This window comes from Brachyhypopomus gauderio, chromosome 1 (assembly GCF_052324685.1).
Source record: "Brachyhypopomus gauderio isolate BG-103 chromosome 1, BGAUD_0.2, whole genome shotgun sequence".
In the NCBI taxonomy this organism is placed as follows: Eukaryota; Metazoa; Chordata; class Actinopteri; order Gymnotiformes; family Hypopomidae; genus Brachyhypopomus; species Brachyhypopomus gauderio.
In genome coordinates this window covers 47,108,557-47,131,415 of record NC_135211.1, presented here as the reverse complement: position 1 = coordinate 47,131,415, position 22,859 = coordinate 47,108,557, and the positions used below count along the sequence as shown (strand labels likewise).

At 46.4% G+C, this 22,859-nt stretch overlaps 2 protein-coding genes across 5 annotated transcripts in view; both read right to left on the bottom strand.

Moving 5' to 3' along the window:
- Nucleotides 1-608: 608 nt before the first annotated feature.
- On the bottom strand, nt 609-1,685 carry LOC143522752 (gamma-crystallin M2-like). 2 transcript variants are annotated; one of them, XM_077016586.1, is made up of 3 exons: nt 1,328-1,342; nt 990-1,238; nt 609-884 (listed from the first exon to the last, which is right to left on the bottom strand). In XM_077016586.1, the coding sequence occupies exons 1-3, from the start codon at nt 1,340-1,342 to the stop codon at nt 609-611; spliced, it is 540 nt and encodes a 179-aa protein (XP_076872701.1). The 2 variants fall into 2 exon arrangements, with proteins under 2 accessions (XP_076872701.1, XP_076872694.1); XM_077016579.1 differs by having other exon boundaries at nt 990-1,685.
- A 2,474-nt stretch (nt 1,686-4,159) lies between these two features.
- The window catches only part of LOC143522762 (gamma-crystallin M2-like), a 66,756-nt gene continuing 48,056 nt past the window's right edge, over nt 4,160-22,859 (bottom strand). For 2 of the 3 annotated variants that reach the window (XM_077016597.1, XM_077016608.1), the window contains exons 2-4: nt 5,810-5,909; nt 5,433-5,681; nt 4,160-5,335 (exon numbers count right to left, since the gene is read on the bottom strand). In XM_077016597.1, coding sequence (XP_076872712.1) covers nt 5,060-5,335; nt 5,433-5,681; nt 5,810-5,824 — 540 coding nt within the window. In that variant the 5' untranslated portion in view covers nt 5,825-5,909 and the 3' untranslated portion in view covers nt 4,160-5,059. The remainder of the gene's footprint in view (nt 5,336-5,432; nt 5,682-5,809; nt 5,910-22,859) is intronic. The other variant, XM_077016614.1, reaches the window with a different exon arrangement.

The window sequence follows — 22,859 nt, the reverse complement described above, 5'->3', positions numbered from 1 at the left end:
CCGATAACAGAACTAATTACAGGAAGATTGGGTCATGCTGTGGTAGGATTCAAATTTAAAGTCTTAAAGCACTTAAAGCACTGACTTTAACATATGATGTTCTCGTGTGTGTGTTCTTAACACATAAATCATTGCAGCTGAGTGCTTCAAAATGCTCAGCAATGCTGATTTGTGCATCTTGTGCATCTGAGGGGCAGGAGCACCTCGACTGGGGCAATCGCCACATAAGCAATATTTAACTCTGCTAACGGCATCTGGGAGAGCTCGACACTTTATCTGGTTGCTAAGAAATCTGAAAGAAATCAGAGTAGGCAGAGTATGCACTGAGAAATTAGACTTCTGAGATAAACTCCAGATTTATACAATCTAAGAAACTGTAGTATGTTGTTTACATGATCACATGATATTGGAGATAATTGGAGAAATCCGATTATGATCGAATTATTAATTAAGAGCCTGTAAAGACACTGATTTATTCTTGTGACTTGTGGAGTGTTTAAAATGACTTTTTTTTTTTTGGGGGGGGGGGGGGGGATGGGGTGTGACAGAGTCAGACTTCCATAATTTTTTTCAAAATCTGTTTATTATCATTTTAGATCAAGTTGTTTTTAGTACCAGGAATCCATGATACGCCTCATGCTCATGAACCTCATGCCGCCCCAGTTCCTGAAGTTCCTGTACTCTCCAGGACCGAAGTACCACATCCTGCCTCTGTAGTTGGGATGCTCGTACATGAGCCAGTGGCCATCCATCACGTGACAGGAGTGGCAGCCGTCGGACCAGTGGTAGCGATCCATGAAGGAATCACAGTCATCCGTCATCTCCATCATCTGACCCATGAAGTTCTCCCTGTCATAGATCCTCATTCTGTGGGATCCTCTGTACTGTTTGGGGAAGAGAACAAACCGCGTTGCTTTGGAGAAATCCTTCTGGAACACATATAGTTAACTAAGCATTTCCAAAACTATATATCAGAGTTGATACTGTACCCGAGGGATCATGCGGCAAGACCTGATGTAGTTACCCGTCCCCCATCCCCACATGTTCATGTAGTCGGCGTACTCCCCCCTCTTCATGAAGTAGCTGTTTCCCATGTAGTTGGGGTGGTCGTACACCATCCAGCAGCCACTCTCCACCCTGCAGGAGTGGCAGCGGCTCATGTAAGAGTTCATGTCAGAACAATCACTGGTGCACTCGTAGGAGCGACCCATGAAGTTCCTGTCCTCGTAGAAGATCACCTGTTTGGGTAGAAGAATTTCCATAATTATTGATTATAAAGATGCACATTAAACAAATATTAAATAAATGTTTAATTTTCAGTTCCTACCTTGCCCATGGTCATGGTGACTGGATGTCTGGTTTGGTTTGTCAGAGCTGTTTCTAACTGATGAACTACATCCTCCCTGGTTTAACTCTTGTATTTATACCTGACCAGGACCAAAGAATACGTCACTCCTGTTGTGTAAAGTCCTGACCAAGCAACACAGCACAGAGGCCCATAAAGAGGTTTAGTTCTTTTACTACAATTACATGTGAATTTACAATGAATCTCTGAGACCAGACAATAGATATACCATTTGTAAACACAAAACAGTCCTTTGAGTGTTTTTACATGTGACATGGTCTCCAGAAGACTTTAGAATGGATCCCATTGGCTAGACAATATACCTGCCTATAGTGTACAAAATTTTTTTATAGGAAAGTCCACTAGGGCAATAATAAAATGATGAATTAATAAATGAGTGAAAAAATTTGCATTTTATGTGCCACAAAGTGTTAACAGCATGGTTTAAAATTAACATATTACATAGATTAACATAGATATTATGAGTTACAGGTTTTAATGTCAGCCAGCGAGATTTAATCCAATACATCTCTCTAATCTGTGAGGTTACTGATAGAAATGTAAAACCGCTTAAACAATGAACAAACTGCCAATATAAGGAATAAGAATGAACATACTGGGCAAAGTATAATAGTCACTTAATAATGCCACTACTTTAACATTTTGCTACTGTCAATTTTACTTCCATCTTTTGTCAATCTGACCTTGCAATGTTGATTACACAGAAGATCGAAATTGTGTATCCCCAAACTCAGTGCAGTAATACACAAGGACATAAACACAGCATCTATACATACACAATACAAGTGCACACATATGTATCATGTGTATACATACACACACACATATATACTGTATATACAGTATGTATATACATACACTTGTATATACACATACACTTATGCACATGCTCACACAGAGCACACACGCACATGCAAGTTCACACACACACACTCATGCACGTAGGCATACACACATATGCACACACGTAAACATTCATTTAATATTCAGTGGTCTTGGGTGAGAGTTCTTACTGTTCAAGGACTATGTCTTGAGTGTGTTAAGTAGTCTGATGACCTGTGGAAAGAAGCTTTTGCTGAGTCTGGAAGTCTTGCATCACATACTGCGGTAGTGTTTTCCTGATGGTAAGAAGTTGAACCGTTTGTGTGCAGGATGGGTGGGATGTTTGCTGATACTGATGGCTCTCTTGATGCTGCAGGAAAGGTAAAGGTCCTGGATGGAAGACTGGGCCAATATGGTGATCTTCTCACTCTATGTAGAGCCTTCTGATCAGAGACAGGGCAGTTTCCATACCAGACTGACAGGTTACTGGTAAAGATACTCTCAATAGCACCCCTGTTAAAAGTGATGAGGACAGAAGTTGGGAGTTTAGCTGTCCTCAACTGGTGTAGAAAGTGAAGGTGTTGTTGTGCCTTCTTGACTAGGGAGGTGGTGTTGGTGGACCAGGTCAAGCCATCTGTGATATTCACTCCCAATAACTTTTTACAGATTCCACAGCGCTGCCGTTAATGCTGAGTGGGGTGTGCTGCAGGAGATTCTTTCTGAAGTCTATCGTTATTTCTTTGGTTTAGCTGACAATGAGTTGCAGATTATTGATGTCATATCAGTTGAGAAATTTATGTACCTCCTCTCCTCTCCAGGTAAAGTGTTTCACTGTCCTTGCAGGGGTTTTTGTTGGTATTGTGGTGTTGCTATCCTCAAACTGGCTGAAGAAGGTGTTGAGTGTGTTGAGGAAGTCCAAGTTGTCTTCACACAGTGGCTGTGTGGATCTAAAGTTGGAGACTGACTGGATACCGTGCCACAGGTGCCTAGGGTTCTTTGTGTCTGCGATTTGTACTTGGATTTTTTGTCCATAGACATACTTGGCTGATCTCACGGCCCGGTTCAGTTTGGCCCTGGCAGATAGAAGAACATCTTTATCCCCGGACTTGAGCACAGCGATCCGTGCCTTCACAAGCTCACGTACCTCCCTAGTAAACCAGGGTTTGTTGTTGGCTCTTGTGGTGATGTTTTTTATGACAGTCACATCCTCTATGCATTTGGATATGTATCCAGTCACACACTCTGTATATTCTGTTAAATTGGTATGCCGGTTGGTAGTTGCAGCCTCTCTAAAAACAGACCAGTCTGTATATTCAAAACAATCTTGAAGAGCTGAGGAAGCGTCCTCTGGCCATACTCTGATCTGCTTCAGAGATGGCTTATTCCTGGTGAATTGTAGTCTGTAATTTGGAATTAGCATGACAGAGAGATGGTCTGAGTTCCCTAGGTGGGGGTGGGGAACAGCTCTGAATGCCTCCTTGATGTTGGTGTAGACCTGGTCAAGAGTGTTCTCTCCCCTGGTCGAAAAGTTCACATATTTGTAGTAATGTGGAAGTACTGATGTCAATTTGGCCTGGTTGACATCTCCAGCAATTATGCAGACAGAGTTCGGGTTAGAGTTCTGCGTCGAGCTAACAGACTGATACAAGATGGACAGAGCGTCCCATATGTTCGCACAGGGTGGAATATACACAGCCGTGATGTTAATAGCTGCGAATTCTCTTGGCATGTAGAATGATCGGCATTTAAGTGTTAAAGATTCAAAATTCTTAGAGCAGTGGCTTGAGAATATTTCTGCACTTGTACACCAGTTGATGAAAATACATACGCCACCTCCCTGAGATTTACCGCAGAGCGCAAGACTTCTGTCCGCGCAAAATGTGGTATACCCTTCCACCTGGATGGCGTTGTCTGGAACAGTTAAGCCACATCTCTGTGAGAATGATAGCATTACAGTCAGTCACCCTTCTCTGTGTAATGTATTTTTTCGTGTATTGTGTAATTTGATAAGTAATCAGTCACATAAAATTACCTATGAAATGGCAGAAGTTTAGATAGTATTAAATTGATCCAATTGATATAAACTAAATATAACTAAAGTCCACTTATATAACTAATATAACTAATATGGTCAACTTCCACAGCCCAATTTGTTATAGTTATTGTTCTGGCTTCAGGTTAAAACTGAGAGACAATGACTCAGATGACAGCATTTAACACAGACAACATTTATTTTGGGGGAGGGGATTTTTCAGACAAAGAGAAACTCGATGACGCGATATCCAAATCAAGCTTGTGGGGTGGACAGTTGTCTTTATGCAGCTAACGACCTCAAACAGGTGCTTCTAATTTAGAATAATAAGTGGAGTGGAGGTGGACTTTTTAGAGGTGGACTAACAGGTCTTTGAGGGCCAGAATTTTTGCTGATTGGCAGGTGTTCAAATACTTATTTGCAGCAGTAACACAAATAAATTATTTAAAAAATCATACACTGTGATTTTTTTAGATTATGTCTCTCACAGTGGACATGCACCTAAGATGAAAATTTCAGACACCTCCATGATTTTGTGAGAACTTGCAAAGTCGCAGGGTGTTCAAATACTTATTTTCTTTACTGTATTTTGGACAAGTCCGAGTCGAGTTGAGAGTCATTAGGAAGTCTTTTTGTAGGCAAGTGCAATTTCAACTTGAGTTGCTCACATAAGTGCCCACCTCTGTATCTAGTTCACTTTAGAAAATTATAACAAAGTATTTTCTGCAATTCATTTAATGATAAAAAAGAGAACATGATCTTGGGTGGGAAAATGAGAAACCACTGACATTTCTGGATTTTACCAAAATGACTTTATTTCCATTTAGGACAGGTTGACTTTAATACCAGGAATCCATGATCCGCCTCATGCTCATGAACCTCATGCCGCCCCAGTTCCTGAAGTTCCTGTACTCTCCAGGACCGAAGTACCACATCCTGCCTCTGTAGTTGGGATGTTCGTACATGAGCCAGTGGCCGTCCATCACGTGACAGGAGTGGCAGCCGTCGGACCAGTGGTAGCGATCCATGAAGGAATCACAGTCATCTGTCATCTCCATCATCTGACCCATGAAGTTCTCCCTGTCATAGATCCTCATTCTGTGGGATCCTCTGTACTGTTTGGGAAGAAAACAAACCGTGTTGCTTTGGAGAAATCCTTCTGGAGCACATATAGTTAATTTCCAAAACTATATATCAGAGTTGATACTGTACCCGAGGGATCATGCGGCAAGACCTGATGTAGTTACCCGTCCCCCATCCCCACATGTTCATGTAGTCGGCGTACTCCCCCCTCTTCATGAAGTAGCTGTTTCCCATGTAGTTGGGGCGGTCGTACACCATCCAGCAGCCGCTCTCCACCCTGCAGGAGTGGCAGCGGCTCATGTAAGAGTTCATGTCAGAACAATCACCGGTGCACTCGTAGGAGCGACCCATGAAGTTCCTGTCCTCGTAGAAGATCACCTGTTTGGGTAGAAGCAATTAAAAGGACAATGAGGTCACTAGATTTCTGTAGGTACAAACAGCAACATTTCAATGATAATTTCAAATCATGAAGGTATATTAGAAAATGCTTCATTTTAAGTACCTACCTTGCCCATAGTCATGTTGACTGGTTGTCTGGTTTGGTTTGTCAGAGCTGTTTCTAACTGATGAACTACATCCTCCCTGGTTTAACTCTTGTATTTATACCTGACCAGGACCAAAGAATACGTCACTCCTGTTTTGTAAACTCCTGACCAAGCAACACAGCACAGAGGCCCATAAAGAGGTTTAGTTCTTTTACTACAATTACATGTGAATTTACAATGAATCCCTCAGGTCAGACAATGGTTATACCTTTTGTAAAATAAATAAATAAATAAATTAGGAAAAGGGAAATCATCCTATATACATATAAACCATTTTACCTTTGGTCTGTGTGAACGGCCTTTAAGAATCCTGTTTTTATGCATGAGTCATTTGGCAATAGCATGAAACTGTTTGTTTGGGGTCATTTAGTCATTTAGTTCATCTCAGCATTTTCCTGACTCAATAAACCAGAGTACTTTAGCAGTATTGTTGCTATGTACTGCAAATACAAAATAGCAGTGAAAGACCTATGGCAACCTCATTAGTTTATTAGTTGTTACACATGCTTTTTTTGTATTGTATTTACCAAAGCTTTTTTGTCAAGTACAACAGCTGCTCACTAAATTATTTTCATCGAATACATGTTTTCGAAATGATTCATAATAAATGTGTTCTCTAATTTTAAGAAATCAAACAAAAGATGCATCCCTGGCCAGCCTTGTTATGATAATCAGTTGAAGTAACCAGAAATATGGAAACAGAAAACAGTTCCATTTCTGATGCCTTTTGACATTTTATTTTATAATGAAACACTGCATTCAAGACTTCAAAGCAGTGGTCACAGTGCCAAAGTTTTTTTTTTAAGAATTTATGCATAAAATACATATCAGAACAAGAATAAGCATATTAGACAGTAATCAACAGTGCTTCATATTGTATATTATTTTACACAGTGTCACGTAAATAGATATATGTCAAGTAAGTGGTCAATAGCATAGACACACACACACACACACACACACACACACACACACACACACACACACACACACACACACACACACACACACACACACACACACATATATATGCTGGAATAAAGGCTGGAGAATGAGTTTGGAAGTCATAGAGAACATGGAGAGACGTAAGCCTGCTATCAGAACTACGGTCAGGCATGATGAAGGTCATAAAGGTACCTGAGAAGAACTCCAGGCTGTCCATACCTGAGATCTTGGAGACCTTGGAGATGGCCAAGCAAAGACTATCAGCTCAGGCTGCCTGAACAAATTCATAAGAGGAGCAGAAGCCAGGAGAATAAACAGAATGTCCCCCCATGAGCCATCAGAACAGATTAACAGCACGAGAACACACCCACCAAAGCTAGAGACTGAACTCTCTCAACAGAATCCAGTAACCATCGACCTAGATGATGTCCAAGAAAGGGTCTCAATGAAGAGTATGAAGTAGAAAATGGGGCAAACATCAGACACATTGTCTACATGAATGGGGCAAACATCAGACATATTGTCTACATGAATGGAGCAAACATCAGACATGTTGTCTACATGAATGGGGCAAACATCAGACATATTGTCTACATGAATGGCATCAAGCTGATCAAGATCAATGTCAGAAGTGAACGAGACATCGATTCACCAGGATATAGAGCAATGACATTGAAACATCATTTGGACTGGATAAGTGTGGTCTGATGGTCACAAGGAGTGGGAAGGTAATTACGACTGAGGAGATTGTTTGACCAGAAGATAACATGACGTTGAACGCATGCACGTGAGCTTTGGAGTCATACACAGGTAAATGAGAATCAAGAAGAGGCCACAAGGAAAGCGGCTACAGCCTAATAGCTACAAAAAGTGAGGTCTTGAGAAGTCACCTGGATGGCAAGAACAAGATCTGAGAGCTACACTCTGCGAGTCATCAGACACCCTGTGGACATAATAAGCCTTCCAACGGGGGAAATAGAAGCCACTGACATCAAGACAAGGAACCCCCTCACAATGCACGGAGGGCTTTATCCCAAATCCAGCACTCTGAGACTAAACACTAGGAGGAAGGGGACGGACTGTAGATTAGTGAGCGGGAGTGGTGATATCCAGGATGAAACATGGAAGATTGAGGAGTACACCAGAAAGATGGCTCCGAGTGATTAAGTGCTTAGTGAGCACCTCAGACAGCAGGAAACTGAAGTGGATGGGAGTGAGGAGGAACAGAAACCATCATGGGAGGATAACGCCCTGCACAGTGTGTGTACCATCAGCAAACAGTGGAAGTGGCTGATATGGAGAAATCCTACCAATGGATGGAAAAGGTTGGATTGAAAGAGCACAGAGGCACTAATCATGGCAGCAGAGGTACAAGCTCTTAATAGAAGATCTACAGAGGCTGGGATCTACCACACCAGACAGGACCCCAGAGGCAGGCTGGGCAAAGATGCCCCTGAGACAATCCAGCACATAACATTGGGGTGTAAGATGTTTGCTAGCAGAGCGTACATGAAACACCTTAACCACTTGGCTGGCATAGTATACAGAAACGTCTATGCCAGTAGGTCAAAGGTCAGAGTGGGATACACCCCCAAAGTTGGTGGCGAATGACTGAGCTAAGACCCTGCGGGGATTTCCAGATACAAACTGACAAAATTGTAACAGCCAACCAACCGGACATAGTAGTGATGGACAAGCAGCAAAAGAGGGCTGTGGTGATGGATGTGGCAATTCATGAAATGACACGACAGCAACATCAGGAAGAAGGAACGTGAGAAGATCAAGGAGGAGCTGCAACAGAAGTGAAAGGTGAAGGCAACTGGTTCCCATGGTAACGGAACACGAGGCCGTAGGATACCTCAAACTGGGATAATGGCTGATATATTTATAGTAGTTCATATATACATAGTACTATAGCAGGGATGGGCAACTTCCATGATAAAGAGGGCCAAAAAATTTTCAGCACTATTATTGGAGGGCCACATGACCACGCACTTCAAATAATTGGATATGAAAGACTACAAATTATTCTCCATAAGAACACATTTTAAATGAATTCAGATCTGTATGTTTATTGCACCAACATACATCTATTTTCTGCATATAAATGCATTAACATGTCCTTAATAAACAACAAAGACAAAACATTTGCTTAATAAAAAAGTGCAAAAAGGAATTTGAACTCCTTCATATCAAAGAACTGTAACACGTAGCGCGCTGCGGAGCGAGGAGGCGGACACAAACGCTGAGAAGAGCGAGATCTAATAAGGGGAATTCCGTAGGCGAAGTCGTTTGTACAGGGTCAAAACGGGGGAGCCGTCCAAATGGTCAACAGGACAGGCAGGAGTCGTAACAGGAGAGCCATTCACAACGGAAAAACACAATGGAGACGGAAAATACCAGAACAGCGATGACAGAGATAATCCACAAAACTGAACAAACCACAAATAACCGACAACGGGCGAAACACAGAGATACAAGTACACAGGACTAAACTAGTCCTGCTCTGTCGGTTTTTTTTCCTTTTAATTATTAAATTATTATTGATCTATTTGCGGGCCGCACTGAGTGAGGGCCGCCAGTTGCCCATCCCTGTACTATAGTATATATATACACTGCTAAAAAAAAAACAGGGAACACTCAACTAACACATCCTAGATCTGAATGAATGAAATATTCTCATAGAATACTTTGTTCTGTACAAAGTTGAATGTGCTGACAACAAAATCACACAAAAATCATCAATGGAAATCAAATTTATTAACCAATGGAGGCCTGGATTTGGAGCCACACACACAATTAAAGTGGAAAAACACACTACAGGCTGATCCAACTTTGATGTAATGTCCTTAAAACAAGTCAAAATGAGGCTCAGTATTGTGTGTGGCCTCCACGTGCCTGTATGACCTCCCTACAACGCCTGGGCATGCTCCTGATGAGGTGGCGGATGGTCTCCTGAGGGATCTCCTCCCAGACCTGGACTAAAGCATCCGCCAACTCCTGGACAGTCTGTGGTGCAACGTGATGTTGGTGGATGGAGCGAGACATGATGTCCCAGATGTGCTCAATCAGATTCAGGTCTGGGGAACGGGCGGGCCAGTCCATAGCTTCAATGCCTTCATCTTGCAGGAACTGCTGACACACTCCAGCCACATGAGGTCTAGCATTGTCCTGCATTAGGAGGAACCCAGGGCCCACCGGACCAGCATATTGTCTCACAAGGGGTCTGAGGATCTCATCTCGGTACCTAATGGCAGTCAGGCTACCTCTGGTGAGCACATGGAGGGCTGTGCGGCCCTCCAAAGAAATGCCACCCCACACCATTACTGACCCACTGCCAAACCGGTCATGCTGAAGGATGTTGCAGGCAGCAGATCGCTCTCCACGGCGTCTCCAGACTCTGTCACGTCTGTCACATTGTGAACCTGCTCAGTGTGAACCTGCTTTCATCTGTGAAGAGCACAAGGCGCTAGTGGCGAATTTGCCAATCCTGGTGTTCTCTGGCAAATGCCAAGCGTCCTGCATGGTGTTGGGCTGTGAGCACAACCCCCATCTGTGGACGTCGGGCCCTCATACCATCCTCATGGAGTCGGTTTCTAACCGTTTGTGCAGACACATGCACATTTGTGGCCTGCTGGAAGTCATTTTGCAGGGCTCTGGCAGTGCTCCTCCTGTTCCTTCTTGCACAAAGGCGGAGGTAGCGGTCCTGCTGCTGGGTTGTTGCCCTCCTACGGCCTCCTCCACGTCTCCTGGTGTACTGGCCTGTCTCCTGGTAGCGCCTCCAGCCTCTGAACACTACGCTGACAGACACAGCAAACCTTGCCACAGCTCGTATTGATGTGCCATCCTGGATGAGCTGCACTACCTGAGCCACTTGTGTGGGTTGTAGAGTCCGTCTCATGCTACCACGAGTGTGAAAGGACCACCAACATTCAAAAGTGACCAAAACATCAGCCAGAAAGCATAGGTACTGTGAAGTGGTCTGTGGTCCCCACCTGCAGAACCACTCCTTTATAGGGGGGGTCTTGCTAATTGCCTCTCATTTCTACCTGTTGTCTATTCTATAATATATTTGATTTTGTTCCATTTGCACAACAGCAGGTGAAATTGATTCACAATCCGTGTTGCTTTAAAGTGTTCCCTTTATATTTTTGAGCAGTATATATATATATATATATATATATATATATATATATATATATATATATATATATATATATATATATATATATATACACCGCGGCTAGTACGAGCACGATTCAGACATTTACAGCACCACCACAGCTCAGTAGTCAAATCAACATATCTCACTTGGAACAGAGGTAGCAGGGACAGCAAGGCATGCTTTGGCAAGTTGAGACAGCAAAGGATATCGGGAGCAGTGTGGGGATGCTAATGTGCTAATATGTGGACATGCTATTATTCTTTAAAAAGAACATGGCTGTGTAGTTGCAGCAAATTGTCAGTGACATACTTGGTCAGGCTCTGTTTGCACTTTTTGCACTCTGTATTGACAGAGAAGAACTTTTTGTTTTGCACATATTGTTTGCACTTGAAAAAAGAAGATTTTTTTATTTTATTTATATTATTTAAAATTTTATAAAATTTTATTTTAATTTCAATTTGTAGAGGAAGATCAAAAGTCCTGGATGAGCTGGAAGATCAAAAGTTCATGTTTATGTAACCAGGGCACTTTTCCTAGCCCGACTCTGCGTTGTGTTTTAAAGAGACATGACAGGACCACGACGGAATCTGCATCCGTTTATTCTGCACAAGATACAGAAGAGCAGAAAAAAACCGGCGGCAATCGCCCCGCTGATCTACCTCACTGTCAGGAACAGCACATGATTACTGCTTTCCCGTGTACCGACCTCTGCTCTCCTCCTAGACCTCGTCCCCTGCCTAGTCCCTTTGTACCTTCTGGCTTCTGTCTCACCGGCGTGACCCTGGACTTTCCTGACTACGATCACAGCACTCCTGCACCACACACCCTGAACAGAGTTTCTCGCCTGTTTGATCACTCTGTAATCGCTGTTTCAATAAAAGCGGCTATTATCCACACTTGGATCCTTGTCTGCCTAATCAGTACGTTACATAATACTTCGCCTTGTACAACGGATCCAGCGGACGTACCTGCACTCCTGGCTCAGCAAGGACATACCATCGCCGTACTCCAGGGAGAGGTTCGACAGCTCATCGTGGCTATGAACGTCCAGGCCATACAGTCAGTTCAATATCAAGCTGCTGCAGCCGCCGCTCCGCCAGTCTTTCCTCCCTGTATTCCTGTAGCAGTACCGGATCGGTATGACGGCTCTCCGGAACGTTGTCAGAACTTTTTAATGCAATGCTCCTTTTACTTCGAGCATCACCCTGCCCAGTACCCGACCGAGAAGCAGAGGATAGACTTCGTGTTGATGCATCTCACTGGAGAGGCCGGTGCCTGGGGAACCGCCCTGTGGAACAGCAAAGACCAGTCTCTCAAGTCTGAGGAGCAGTTCTCTGCGTTGTTCAAGTCGGTGTTCGACCACCCGGCTGCAGGCAGAGACGTGGGCACCCTGTTGTGCGAAATACGCCAAGAGCAACGTAGCGCAGCGGATTATGCTCGAGAGTTCCGTACCCTGGCTGCCGGTAGCGGGTGGAGCGAACCAGCCCTCAAGACCGTGTTCCGTAAAGGATTAAGACAGGATTTGCAAGTGGAGCTCGCCTGTCGCAGTGAAGAACAGTCGCTGTCGGAATTCATTCAAACAGCTGTGAACGTCGACAAGCTGTTACTCGCCCGCTGTCAGACGTCTTGTGGGAATCCATCCTCCTTCGCATCGTATCGACAAGCCCTGCCATTGCCTGACACACCAGGAGAGGGTGCGGAGCCTATGCAATTAGGCAGGACCCCACTGTCCTCACACGAAAGGTCTCGGCGTCTTCAGGAGAACTTCTGCCTGTACTGTGGTGAGAGCGGCTCGCGCTGGAGAGGAGAGCCCCACCAGCAGACACGTAAGCAACCCCGTTTCTGCTTAGATCGTCACAATCAACTGAATGTGCCTGTGCAAGTCATCTGGGGTGGCATGTCCACTCACTTGTCAGCACTTGTAGACTCTGGGGCTGCAGGTAATATCCTAGATGTTGACATGGCCCGCCGAATTATGTATTCCCACTACGTCAGTCAGTCCTCCCTTACGAGTTAACGCGCTGAATGGCCAACCTATAGGTGAGGGATTGATTACCCAGTGTACGGTGCCAGTCACGCTCCAGATAGGTCTATTTCATACCGAGACTGTTCAGTTCCTGCTCCTGCCATCGCCCCGTGATCCTGTTGTTCTTGGTTTTCCCTGGCTGTCTCTACATAACCCGGATATCTCCTGGAAAACTAGAGAGATCGCGAAATGGGCTTCTCACTGCTTCAAGCATTGCATGCACTTACCTCTCCGGTCTTCGTCCATAGAAAGCCCCAATTCCCCTCTCGAAACTGCCATTCCTGCTCAGTACCGGAGTTACGCAGACGTCTTCTGTAAAGAAAGCGCCAGTCACCTGCCACCACACAGACCGGGGGACTGTGCTATTGATCTGCTGCCCGGCTCCCCGCTCCCACGCAAAACGAAACCATACCCTTTGTCCCGTCCTGAAGATTCTGCAATGGAAAAGTATATAGACGAGGCCCTTCGGAAGGGGTTTATCCATCCCTCTACATCACCCGTAGCTGCAGGGTTCTTCTTTGTAGAGAAGAAGGATGGAGGGCTGCGTCCCTGTATAGACTATCGCTCTTTAAACGCTGTCACCTCCAAGTTCGTGTACCCCCTTCCGTTCATCTCTGCATCGCAAGAGCGCCTCAGGGAGGCGCGTGTATTCACCAAGTTGGACTTGCGGAGTGCATATAACCTGATTCGCATTCGTGAGGGGGACGAATGGAAAACTGCATTTGTGACTGCCCAAGGCCACTACGAGTATCTCGTCATGCCGTATGGACTTGCCAGTAGCCCGTCTGTCTTCCAGGCTTTCATGGATGACATATTCCGTGACTTGATAGGGAAGTTTGTCATAGTTTACATAGATTACATCCTGATATATTCCACCTCCGTCGCGGACCATGTCCGTCATGTCACTGCAGTGCTGGCCCGCCTACGGCAGCATCGCCTCTACGCCAAAGCGGAGAAATGCGAGTTTCATCAGACCTCCGTGACCTTCCTCGGTTGCACTTTATCCCCTAGGCAAATCTCCATGAACCTGGACAAGGTGTCGGCTGTCACGCAATGGCCTGTGCCCCGAACGAGAAAGGAACTGCAGCGTTTCATCAGGTTTGCCAACTTCTATCGCCGTTTCATCAGGGGTTTTGGTTTGCTGGCCACTCCGCTCACCAACCTCCTTCGGGGTGGGCAGCATCTGCGGCTGGACTGGACACCCGAGGCTGATCAGGCGTTTTTGTTGCTTAAGAGGGCGTTCACCTTGGCGCCTATTCTGCATCTCCCTGATCCCCAGGTTACTTTTGTGGTGGAGGTCGATGCCTCGGAGGTGGGTGTGGGAGCAATTCTCTCCCAACGCCAAGGAAACCCCCCTAAATTGGTCCCTTGTGCCTTCTACTCCAAGAAACTACAACCGGCAGAGCAAAACTACAACGTTGGTAACCGGGAACCTCTAGCGATAAAACTTGCTTTAGAGCAGTGGAGACACTGGTTAGAGGGGGCTGAACATCCGTTTGTCGTCTACACAGACCATAAAAATCTGGAATACCTGAAGGAAGCCAAGGGACTGAATCCCCGACAAGCCAGATGGGCGTTGTTCTTCTCCCGGTTTCGATTCTCCGTTTCCTACCGGCCTGGTTCAAAGAACACTAAAGCAGATGCCCTGTCACGTATACATGAAAAGGATCCCACGGACAAAATACCGGAGTATGTACTGCCTCGCACCTGTTTCCTGGCTGCTGTTCGTTGGGACCTTCCAGGCGAATTGGAAGACGCTCTAAGCAGTGATCCCATCCCTGACGACTGCCCAGAAGGAAAGCAGTATGTTCCTGTGTCGCTGAGAGGGCGCTTCCTACAGCTTGCACACGATACCACAGGTACTGGTCACCCCGGAATCACACGCACTACACATCTCCTGTCACGGCGGTATTGGTGGGTGTCCCTGACAGACAATGTGCGGGACTATATATTGGCGTGTAGCGTATGCGCTAAGAGTCGCACTCCTTGAACACTCCCTGTAGGGAAACTATTACCGCTCTCGATTCCACGCCGTCCCTGGTCACACATAGCGATGGACTTTATCACTGACCTGCCCAAGTCCGAGGGGAATACAGTCATTTTAGTCGCAGTTGACAGATTCTCGAAAATGTGTCGCTTGATTCCCTTTTCAGGGCTGCCCACTGCCATGGAAACAGCCCAAGCCGTTTTTACTTTCGTTTTCCGCGTCTTCGGGTTACCAGAAGATATTGTCTCAGATCGCGGAGTCCAATTCAACTCACAGTTGTGGAGGCAGTTCTGCTAATTGCTCGGGGTCGCAGTCAGCCTTACCTCCGGGTATCACCCTCAGTCTAACGGGGAAGTGGAACGAGTGAATCAAGAAATAGGGGGATTCCTAAGGCGATACTGGACGACTGGTTCAAGAACGGCGCGTGAAAATGGGAGCAGGCCCACGTACACCTACGCCGTGCCCTGCATACTCTGAGACTCCGTGCTGACCATTGCCGCCTGCCCACCCTGGTCCACCACCCGGGTCAGAGAGTGTGGTTGTCCACCCGTAACCTGAACCTGCGACAGAATTGTAAGAAGCTCAGCTCGAAGTACATCGGGCCCTTCAAGGTCTTGAGTCGAGTCAATGCGGTGACCTATAAATTGCAGCTCCCTCCTCAGTATCGCATACATCCTGTCTTTCATGTTTCACTGCTTAAGCCTGTGTTTTACAGCCCCATGTCTGCTGCCGCGCCGCTCGCCAAGCCACCTGAGCTGCTGGAGCTCGACGGTCGCCCTGCCTACCTCATTCAGGACATCCTGGAGTCCCGTCGGCGTGGGAGGGCTATGGTCCCGAAGAACGGGTGTGGGTCCCCGCGCGGGATGTGTTGGACCCTCCTCTCATCGCTGAATTCCATGCTGCTCATCCTAACTTCCCTGCTCCCAGGCGTCGTGGCCGGCCCCCGTCTAACCAATCTGTTGCGGCTGGAGCCGCTCGTCAGAGGGGGGGGTACTGTCAGGAACAGCACATGATCACCGTGTGATGCGGTTCACCTGCCGCTCATCACCCCTCCCCTTTCGCAACTATTTAAGCTTCCTCCTCTCTCTTCCGGGTTGCGAAGTATTGTTGCCATGCCACATACCAAGCGTTTTCTCAGTGTTACTGCTTTCCCGTGTACCAACCTCTGCTCTCCTCCTAGACCTTGTCCCCTGCCTAGTCCCTCTGTACCTTCTGGCTTCTGTTTCACCGGCGTGACCCTGGACTTTCCTGACTACGATCACAGCACTCCTGCACCACACACCCTGAACAGAGTTACTCGCCTGTTTGATCACTCTATAATCGCTGTTTCAATAAAAGCGGCTATTATCCGCACTTGGATCCTTGTCTGCCTAATCAGTACGTTACACTCACGCATCAGCATGTAAAACAAAAGAGCACGCGCGAAGCAAGGGCTAATGCTACGGCTAAATACACATTAAACAGGCACATGATTTGAAACCACATTTACCGTGTTGTATAGTGATATTACAATGAATTAAGAGAAAAATAATAACCAGCACAGAGCACATTGCATACGTGCACAAGATACAGAAGAGCAGAAAAAACATGAGACCGGCGGCAATCGCCCCGCTGATCTACCTGCCAATTACAACCAATGCTTTTAGCTCTATATGCTCTACATATACATGAACTTGCAACACTACAAATGGTATTAAACTTGTAAAACATTTTGTGCAATACACAATGAAGAACCTCGAAACACTAACATGTCTAGCGTGTCTGTGGTTGTAACGGCGCTCGCGCCACGGAGCGAGGAGACGGACACAATCGCTGAGAAGAGCGAGATTTATTGTAGGACATATCATATTCATCGTCGTAGTGGCAGGCAGGGGTCATAACAGGAGAGCCATCAAGGTTGGACAGGTACAGGGGCATAATGACATAGAAAGCAACAAACGACAGCGGGGCAACACGAAACCGAGAAACACATAAACGGTCAGACATCCAAAACAACCGACCACCAGACTGGGGAAATACAGGGACTATATGAACACTGAACTAAACCAGGAACAGGTGGGGACGATTATGACAGGGGCGTGGCGGACAATCAGGGAATCTCAGAGACAACGAGCGGGGCAGGGTAAACAGGCACGGAACACAGACACGAGGGAACCCAGAGTGGCAGCTACGAGAGGGGGCGTTGCCCTACGTGACATAACCCCCCCTCAAAGCGTGCCACTCCGGGGCACGCAAGGGCAGACAGGACAGGGACACCGACTAGGACAGGACAGGGAACTACAGCACACGGCGAGGGACAGGAACAGCAGACACAGGACAGACCAGAGGGACAGGACCGGGCAGAACAGGACATGGGACCTGGGGCATGGCAGGGACAAAGACAGGGGACATGGAGACTGGCCAGGAGCTGGGCCGGGACACGGCATGACACGGGACACAGGGGGGCAGGACAGGGCCAGGGCGAGGCACAGGAGCAGGACTGGACAGGACAGGACTGGGGACAGACACGGGAGCGGGGCCAGGGGACAGGGCAGGGGCGTACATGGAGGCAAACACGGCGTGGACGACAGAGACCGGGACAGGAACAAAGTGGGTCAAAACTTGGGGCAGTGACATGGGGACAGGGACAGAGACGACACCACCGGAAACAGATACGGGAACAGGAACGCAGACCTTGACAGACACAACCACGGGGACAGGGACCAAAACAAAACCAGGGATGGGACCAGGGAGCAAGGGGAACACGGGCAACGGAACATAGGAGGCACAGGGCGGAGCAGGGGGAACACAAAGTCCATGCCCAACAGGGGGCAGCACAGTCTCAAAGGCAACAGGCGGGGTCCGCTGGCGTCCAGCGGGGACAGGAGCCGGCAGGCGGGCAGCGGGGACAGGAGCCGGCAGGCGGGCAGCGGGGACAGGAGCCGGCAGGCGGGCAGCGGGAACAGGCAGGGTCCGCTGGCGGGCAGCGGGGACAGGAGCCGGCAGGCGGGCAGCGGGAACAGGCAGGGTCCGCTGGCGGGCAGCGGGGACAGGAGCCGGCAGGCGGGCAGCGGGAACAGGCAGGGTCCGCTGGCGGGCAGCGGGAACAGGCAGGGTCCGCTGGCGGGCAGCGGGAACAGGAGCCGGCGTGGACGACCTCTCCTGGGTCACGGGGACAGGAACCGGCGTGGACCTCCTCCGGGGCGCGGGGACAGGAACCGGCGTGGACGAGACGTCCTCGGGGGGCGTGACCGCCATGCTGACGTCCTCGGGGGGCGGAACCACCGGGCTGACGTCCTCGGGGGGCGGAACCACCGGGCTGACGTCCTCGGGGGGCGGAACCACCGGGCTGACGTCCCCGGGGGGCGTGTCCGCCATACTGACGTCACCGGGGGGCGTGTCCGCCATACTGACGTCACCGGGGGGCATGTCCGCCATACTGACGTCATTCCAGGTTTCAGCCAGCCACTCCTTTGTCGAGTGGCTTGTACGACCCCCAAAAAAATTCTTGGGGAGCTTACGGGGGTTGGCTTCCGGGAGTAGCGGAGGGAGGTCTTCTTCCAGCGAGACGACGACCTCATGCACTGTGGCGGCGGGGCTCTGAACTGGGGGCGTGGTCTTCTTCCTTCCCCGGTCTGGCCTGCGCCTGGAAGAACATACAGACACAACTGCTTCTCGGTGGCTTTCATTGTGACTCCGCCTCGTCGGAGGTATCGGGAGCTCACAATGGCTTTTGAAAGCCAACCGAGAGCCAAGCCAACGCTCGTCTGCACATTCATTCCGTCTGCTCGACTCTCGCGCTACAGGCTGGAGTCGGGCAGACACATAGCGCTTATCAGGGAGCTCGTCACAAAAGCTGGAAACCGAAAGTGATTTCGCTTTGTTTTTATAGCGACGAGACTCCCCTGTACCCACAGCGCAAGGGGAATTCCTGTCTCTGGTTCGTTCACGCTGTAATACCGGAGAGTCGAACCGAATTAAACCAGCCAACATCTCATTACAGCGATTGAACTTACCAGAGTCTCGCTCTCTCGCTGTGTCCTTGAATGGTCGGTTGTTATGTAACGGCGCTCGCGCCACGGAGCGAGGAGACGGACACAATCGCTGAGAAGAGCGAGATTTATTGTAGGACATACCATATTCATCGTCGTAGTGGCAGGCAGGGGTCATAACAGGAGAGCCATCAAGGTTGGACAGGTACAGGGGCATAATGACATAGAAAGCAACAAACGACAGCGGGGCAACACGAAACCGAGAAACACATAAACGGTCAGACATCCAAAACAACCGACCACCAGACTGGGGAAATACAGGGACTATATGAACACTGAACTAAACTAGGAACAGGTGGGGACGATTATGACAGGGGCGTGGCGGACAATCAGGGAATCTCAGAGACAACGAGCGGGGCAGGGTAAACAGGCACGGAACACAGACACGAGGGAACCCAGAGTGGCAGCTACGAGAGGGGGCGTTGCCCTACGTGACAGTGGTTTACAACAGGCCATGCTGTACTAAATTTAAAATCACCATAAAATCACCGCTTTAAGGGCTTATTTAATTATATATTTATTTCTTGCTCATATATATATATATATATATATATATATATATATATATATATATATATATATATATATATATATATCAATATAGGTCTTATGAATATCAATAGGAAGGAGAAATGGAAGAGACTACCTCACACATCAGCATGTAAAACAAAAGAGGGCGAAGCTGATGCTTCAACGGTATTTGAGTCTCTGAATGCCCCACCTCCAAGATTACTCCTTCAAAATATGAGTCTCCTGTGTTTTATTGGCGAATTCAGTGTAGCAGTAGTCTTTAAATAAATTAAACGATTGGTAAAAATACAGTGAAACCATATTAATTTCGCTACACTTACATCATGCATGTTAATGCATCATTTTAGTTTTCTTAGTTTGTCATTTAGTTTCTCGTCTCGTTCTCGTGAACCCAATAATATATATATATATATATATATATATATATATATATATATATATATATATATATATATATATATATATATATATACACAGTTGTGATCAAATTTATTCAACCCCCACTGAAATAAAGTGTTTTGGCCAGTTTGACATTGATTTTGATCATTTCAGTCATCTTATATACAATTATATCAAAGAGGCACTTATAAATTAGACAAACATAACATAATATTTATGATGGAATAACCACAAATGTCTTTACTGTGCTCACATCATTATCAGTTTTATTCAACCCCCTAGTGACATTATTTTTTAGTACTTAGTACAACATCCTTTTCCAGTTATGACAGCTTTCAAGCGTGAAGCATAGCTTGACACAAGTGTCTTGCAGCGACCTATGGGTATCTTAGCCCATTCTTCATGGGCAAAAGCCTCCAGTTCAGTCACATTCTTAGGCTTGCGCACTGCAACTGCCTTCTTTAGGTCCCACCAGAGGTTCTCAATTGGATTTAAGTCTGGTGATTGCGATGGCCACTCTAGAATGTTCCAGCCTTTCATGTTCAACCATGCTCTAGTGGACTTGGATGTGTGCTTCGGATCATTGTCCTGTTGGAAGGTCCAACGTCTCCCAAGCCGCAGGTTTGTGACTGACTCCATCACATTTTCCTCCAAGATCTCCTGGTACTGAAGGGAATTCATGGTACCCTGCACACGTTGAAGCTTTCCTGTACCATTAGAAGCAAAACAGCCTCAAAGCATAGTTGACCCCCCGCCATGCTTCACAGTAGGCAAGGTGTTCTTTTGTTCATAAGCCTGGTTCTTCCTTCTCCAAACATAGCGCTGGTCCATTGTCCCAAACAGTTCTAATTTAGTTTCATCTGACCACAGTACACTGTTCCAAAACCTTTGTGGCTTGTCCACATGACTTTTGGCATACTGCAGTCGACTTTTCTTGTTCTTTGGAGTCAGCAAGGGGGTGCGTCTGGGCGTTCTGGCATGGAGGTCTTCGTTATGCAGTGCGCGCCTTATTGTCTGAGCTGAAACTTCAGTGCCCACATCTGACAGGTCTTTTTTCAGTTCCTTAGCAGTCACGCGGGGATTTTTCTCCACATTACGCTTCAGGTAGCGCACAGCAGTCGCGGTCAGGATCTTCTTTCTGCCACGACCAGGTAACGTTTCCACTGTGCCCTTTAACTTGAACTTGCGAATGATACTTCCGATAGTGTCTCTTGGAATATTTAACAACTTCGCAATCTTTTTATATCCATTGCCATTCTTGTGAAGAGCAATAACCTCTTCTCTTGTCTTCTGGGACCATTCTCTTGCCTTCACCATGCTTGGAAACACACCAGTAGATGTCTAGAAGGAGCTGAGTATCACAGTCCTTTTAAATCTGCCTAATTGGTGCTTATCATGCTTGATTGCTGCTCGTTGACATCCACAGATGTTTTCAATACCTGATGGAAAACACTGGAATGAACCTCTGTTCTTAGGAGTGGTAGTCATAAAGGGGTTGAATAATTGTGTCAATGAAGAAATCACAAAAAGGCCATTTAATACTTTATGACAAAAAAAAATGATGCTATCTTAGTTGCATTTACTTCTTTAACAAGTCCTTGTAAGATTTCATTATGAACACAATTACAAATGTGCACTGAATTCCATAAAACCCTTCGCAGCATTGGGGGTTGAATAAATTTGATCACAACTGTATATATATATATATATATATATATATATATATATATATATATATATATATATATATATATATATATATATATATATATATATATATATATGTCGACGGGGCTGATCGTCACACCCAATATATATATATATATATATATATATATATATATATATATATTGGGTGTGACGATCAGCCCCGTCGACAGGGGGGGACAACCGGGTCTGTTGTCCCGGGCCCTAGGGCCAGGGGGGCCCATCAAAGAGCCCAGCAATTTATTTTTTTTTAAAGTCTATAATTTTTAAATAATCTTGAAATCTTTCATTAACATAAAATTATGTACTCATAATAAGCTCAATGGCTCAAATATATATGTTTTTTACCTATCTGCATATTTTCCATTAAGTGCATACACCCCCGCCTCCCACTGGAAAATGGTTTGATCCAGCACCGACCGTAGCCGGCTGGTACTGACCCAACAGCGGTAAATACAGTGGTGGGTAGTTAAAGTAAATACAGAAATCTGGAGCGCAGAAAAGAAAGGAAAAACATTTACCTGACAAATTTTAAAGTTGCATTGTGTTCCAGGTTTGAAAAGTGCTGGAATTTAGGCTAAAGTACTTGAAAATGCTTGAAATTGTAACTACTTCGTTTCACAACAAATAGCTGTCTGACTGAACAGTTCTCGTGAAGACGTTAAGATTGGGCGTTTTGAAAATAAACAACCATTAAATAATTATTTCGAATCATTTCGAGTATATGTATAAATATTTAACTTAAATGATGTTTATGGTGACTACAAAAAAGGGGAAAAAAGTACTCCCTCCTCACTGATTCGTCAGAAGCCCAGCAGAACCAATGACTGGAGCCCACACGTCGTTGAGGTACACGTGTCTGGCAGCGAGAGAAAAAAACTCTCTGGTGATGTAATTAGGAGATGACATGCTCAGCTGACACAGTAGGGGGAGTTTGCTTCACTCTCTGTGTAGGCTGCAGGTTTTCACCCCTGAGGGTTAGCGCACACTCAAAGACACGCAGACAGACAAATGGCACATGGTGGAATGCAACGCTGAGGGTGTATAATCGCCTCTTTAGTTGTTAACGGTCTTCCCTGATGGGAACTGGGTGGAGTGGGAGACATGCCAAATAACACAACTAAGACTGAACACATGGCGGCTTCATCAGACTCCTCATCAGACCACCACTACAGCTGCCGCCGTCTCAATGTCATTTTCATACCGTTCCTGAAAAGGAC

Coding starts and splice junctions, on each gene's coding strand:
- LOC143522752 (XM_077016579.1), bottom strand. CDS start 1,262: ATGGAAATTCTTCTACCCAAACAGGTGATCTTCTACGAGGACAGGAAC. Junction 885..989: donor CTTGCCGCATGATCCCTCGG/GTACAGTATCAA, acceptor TTCCCCAAACAG/TACAGAGGATCCCACAGAAT.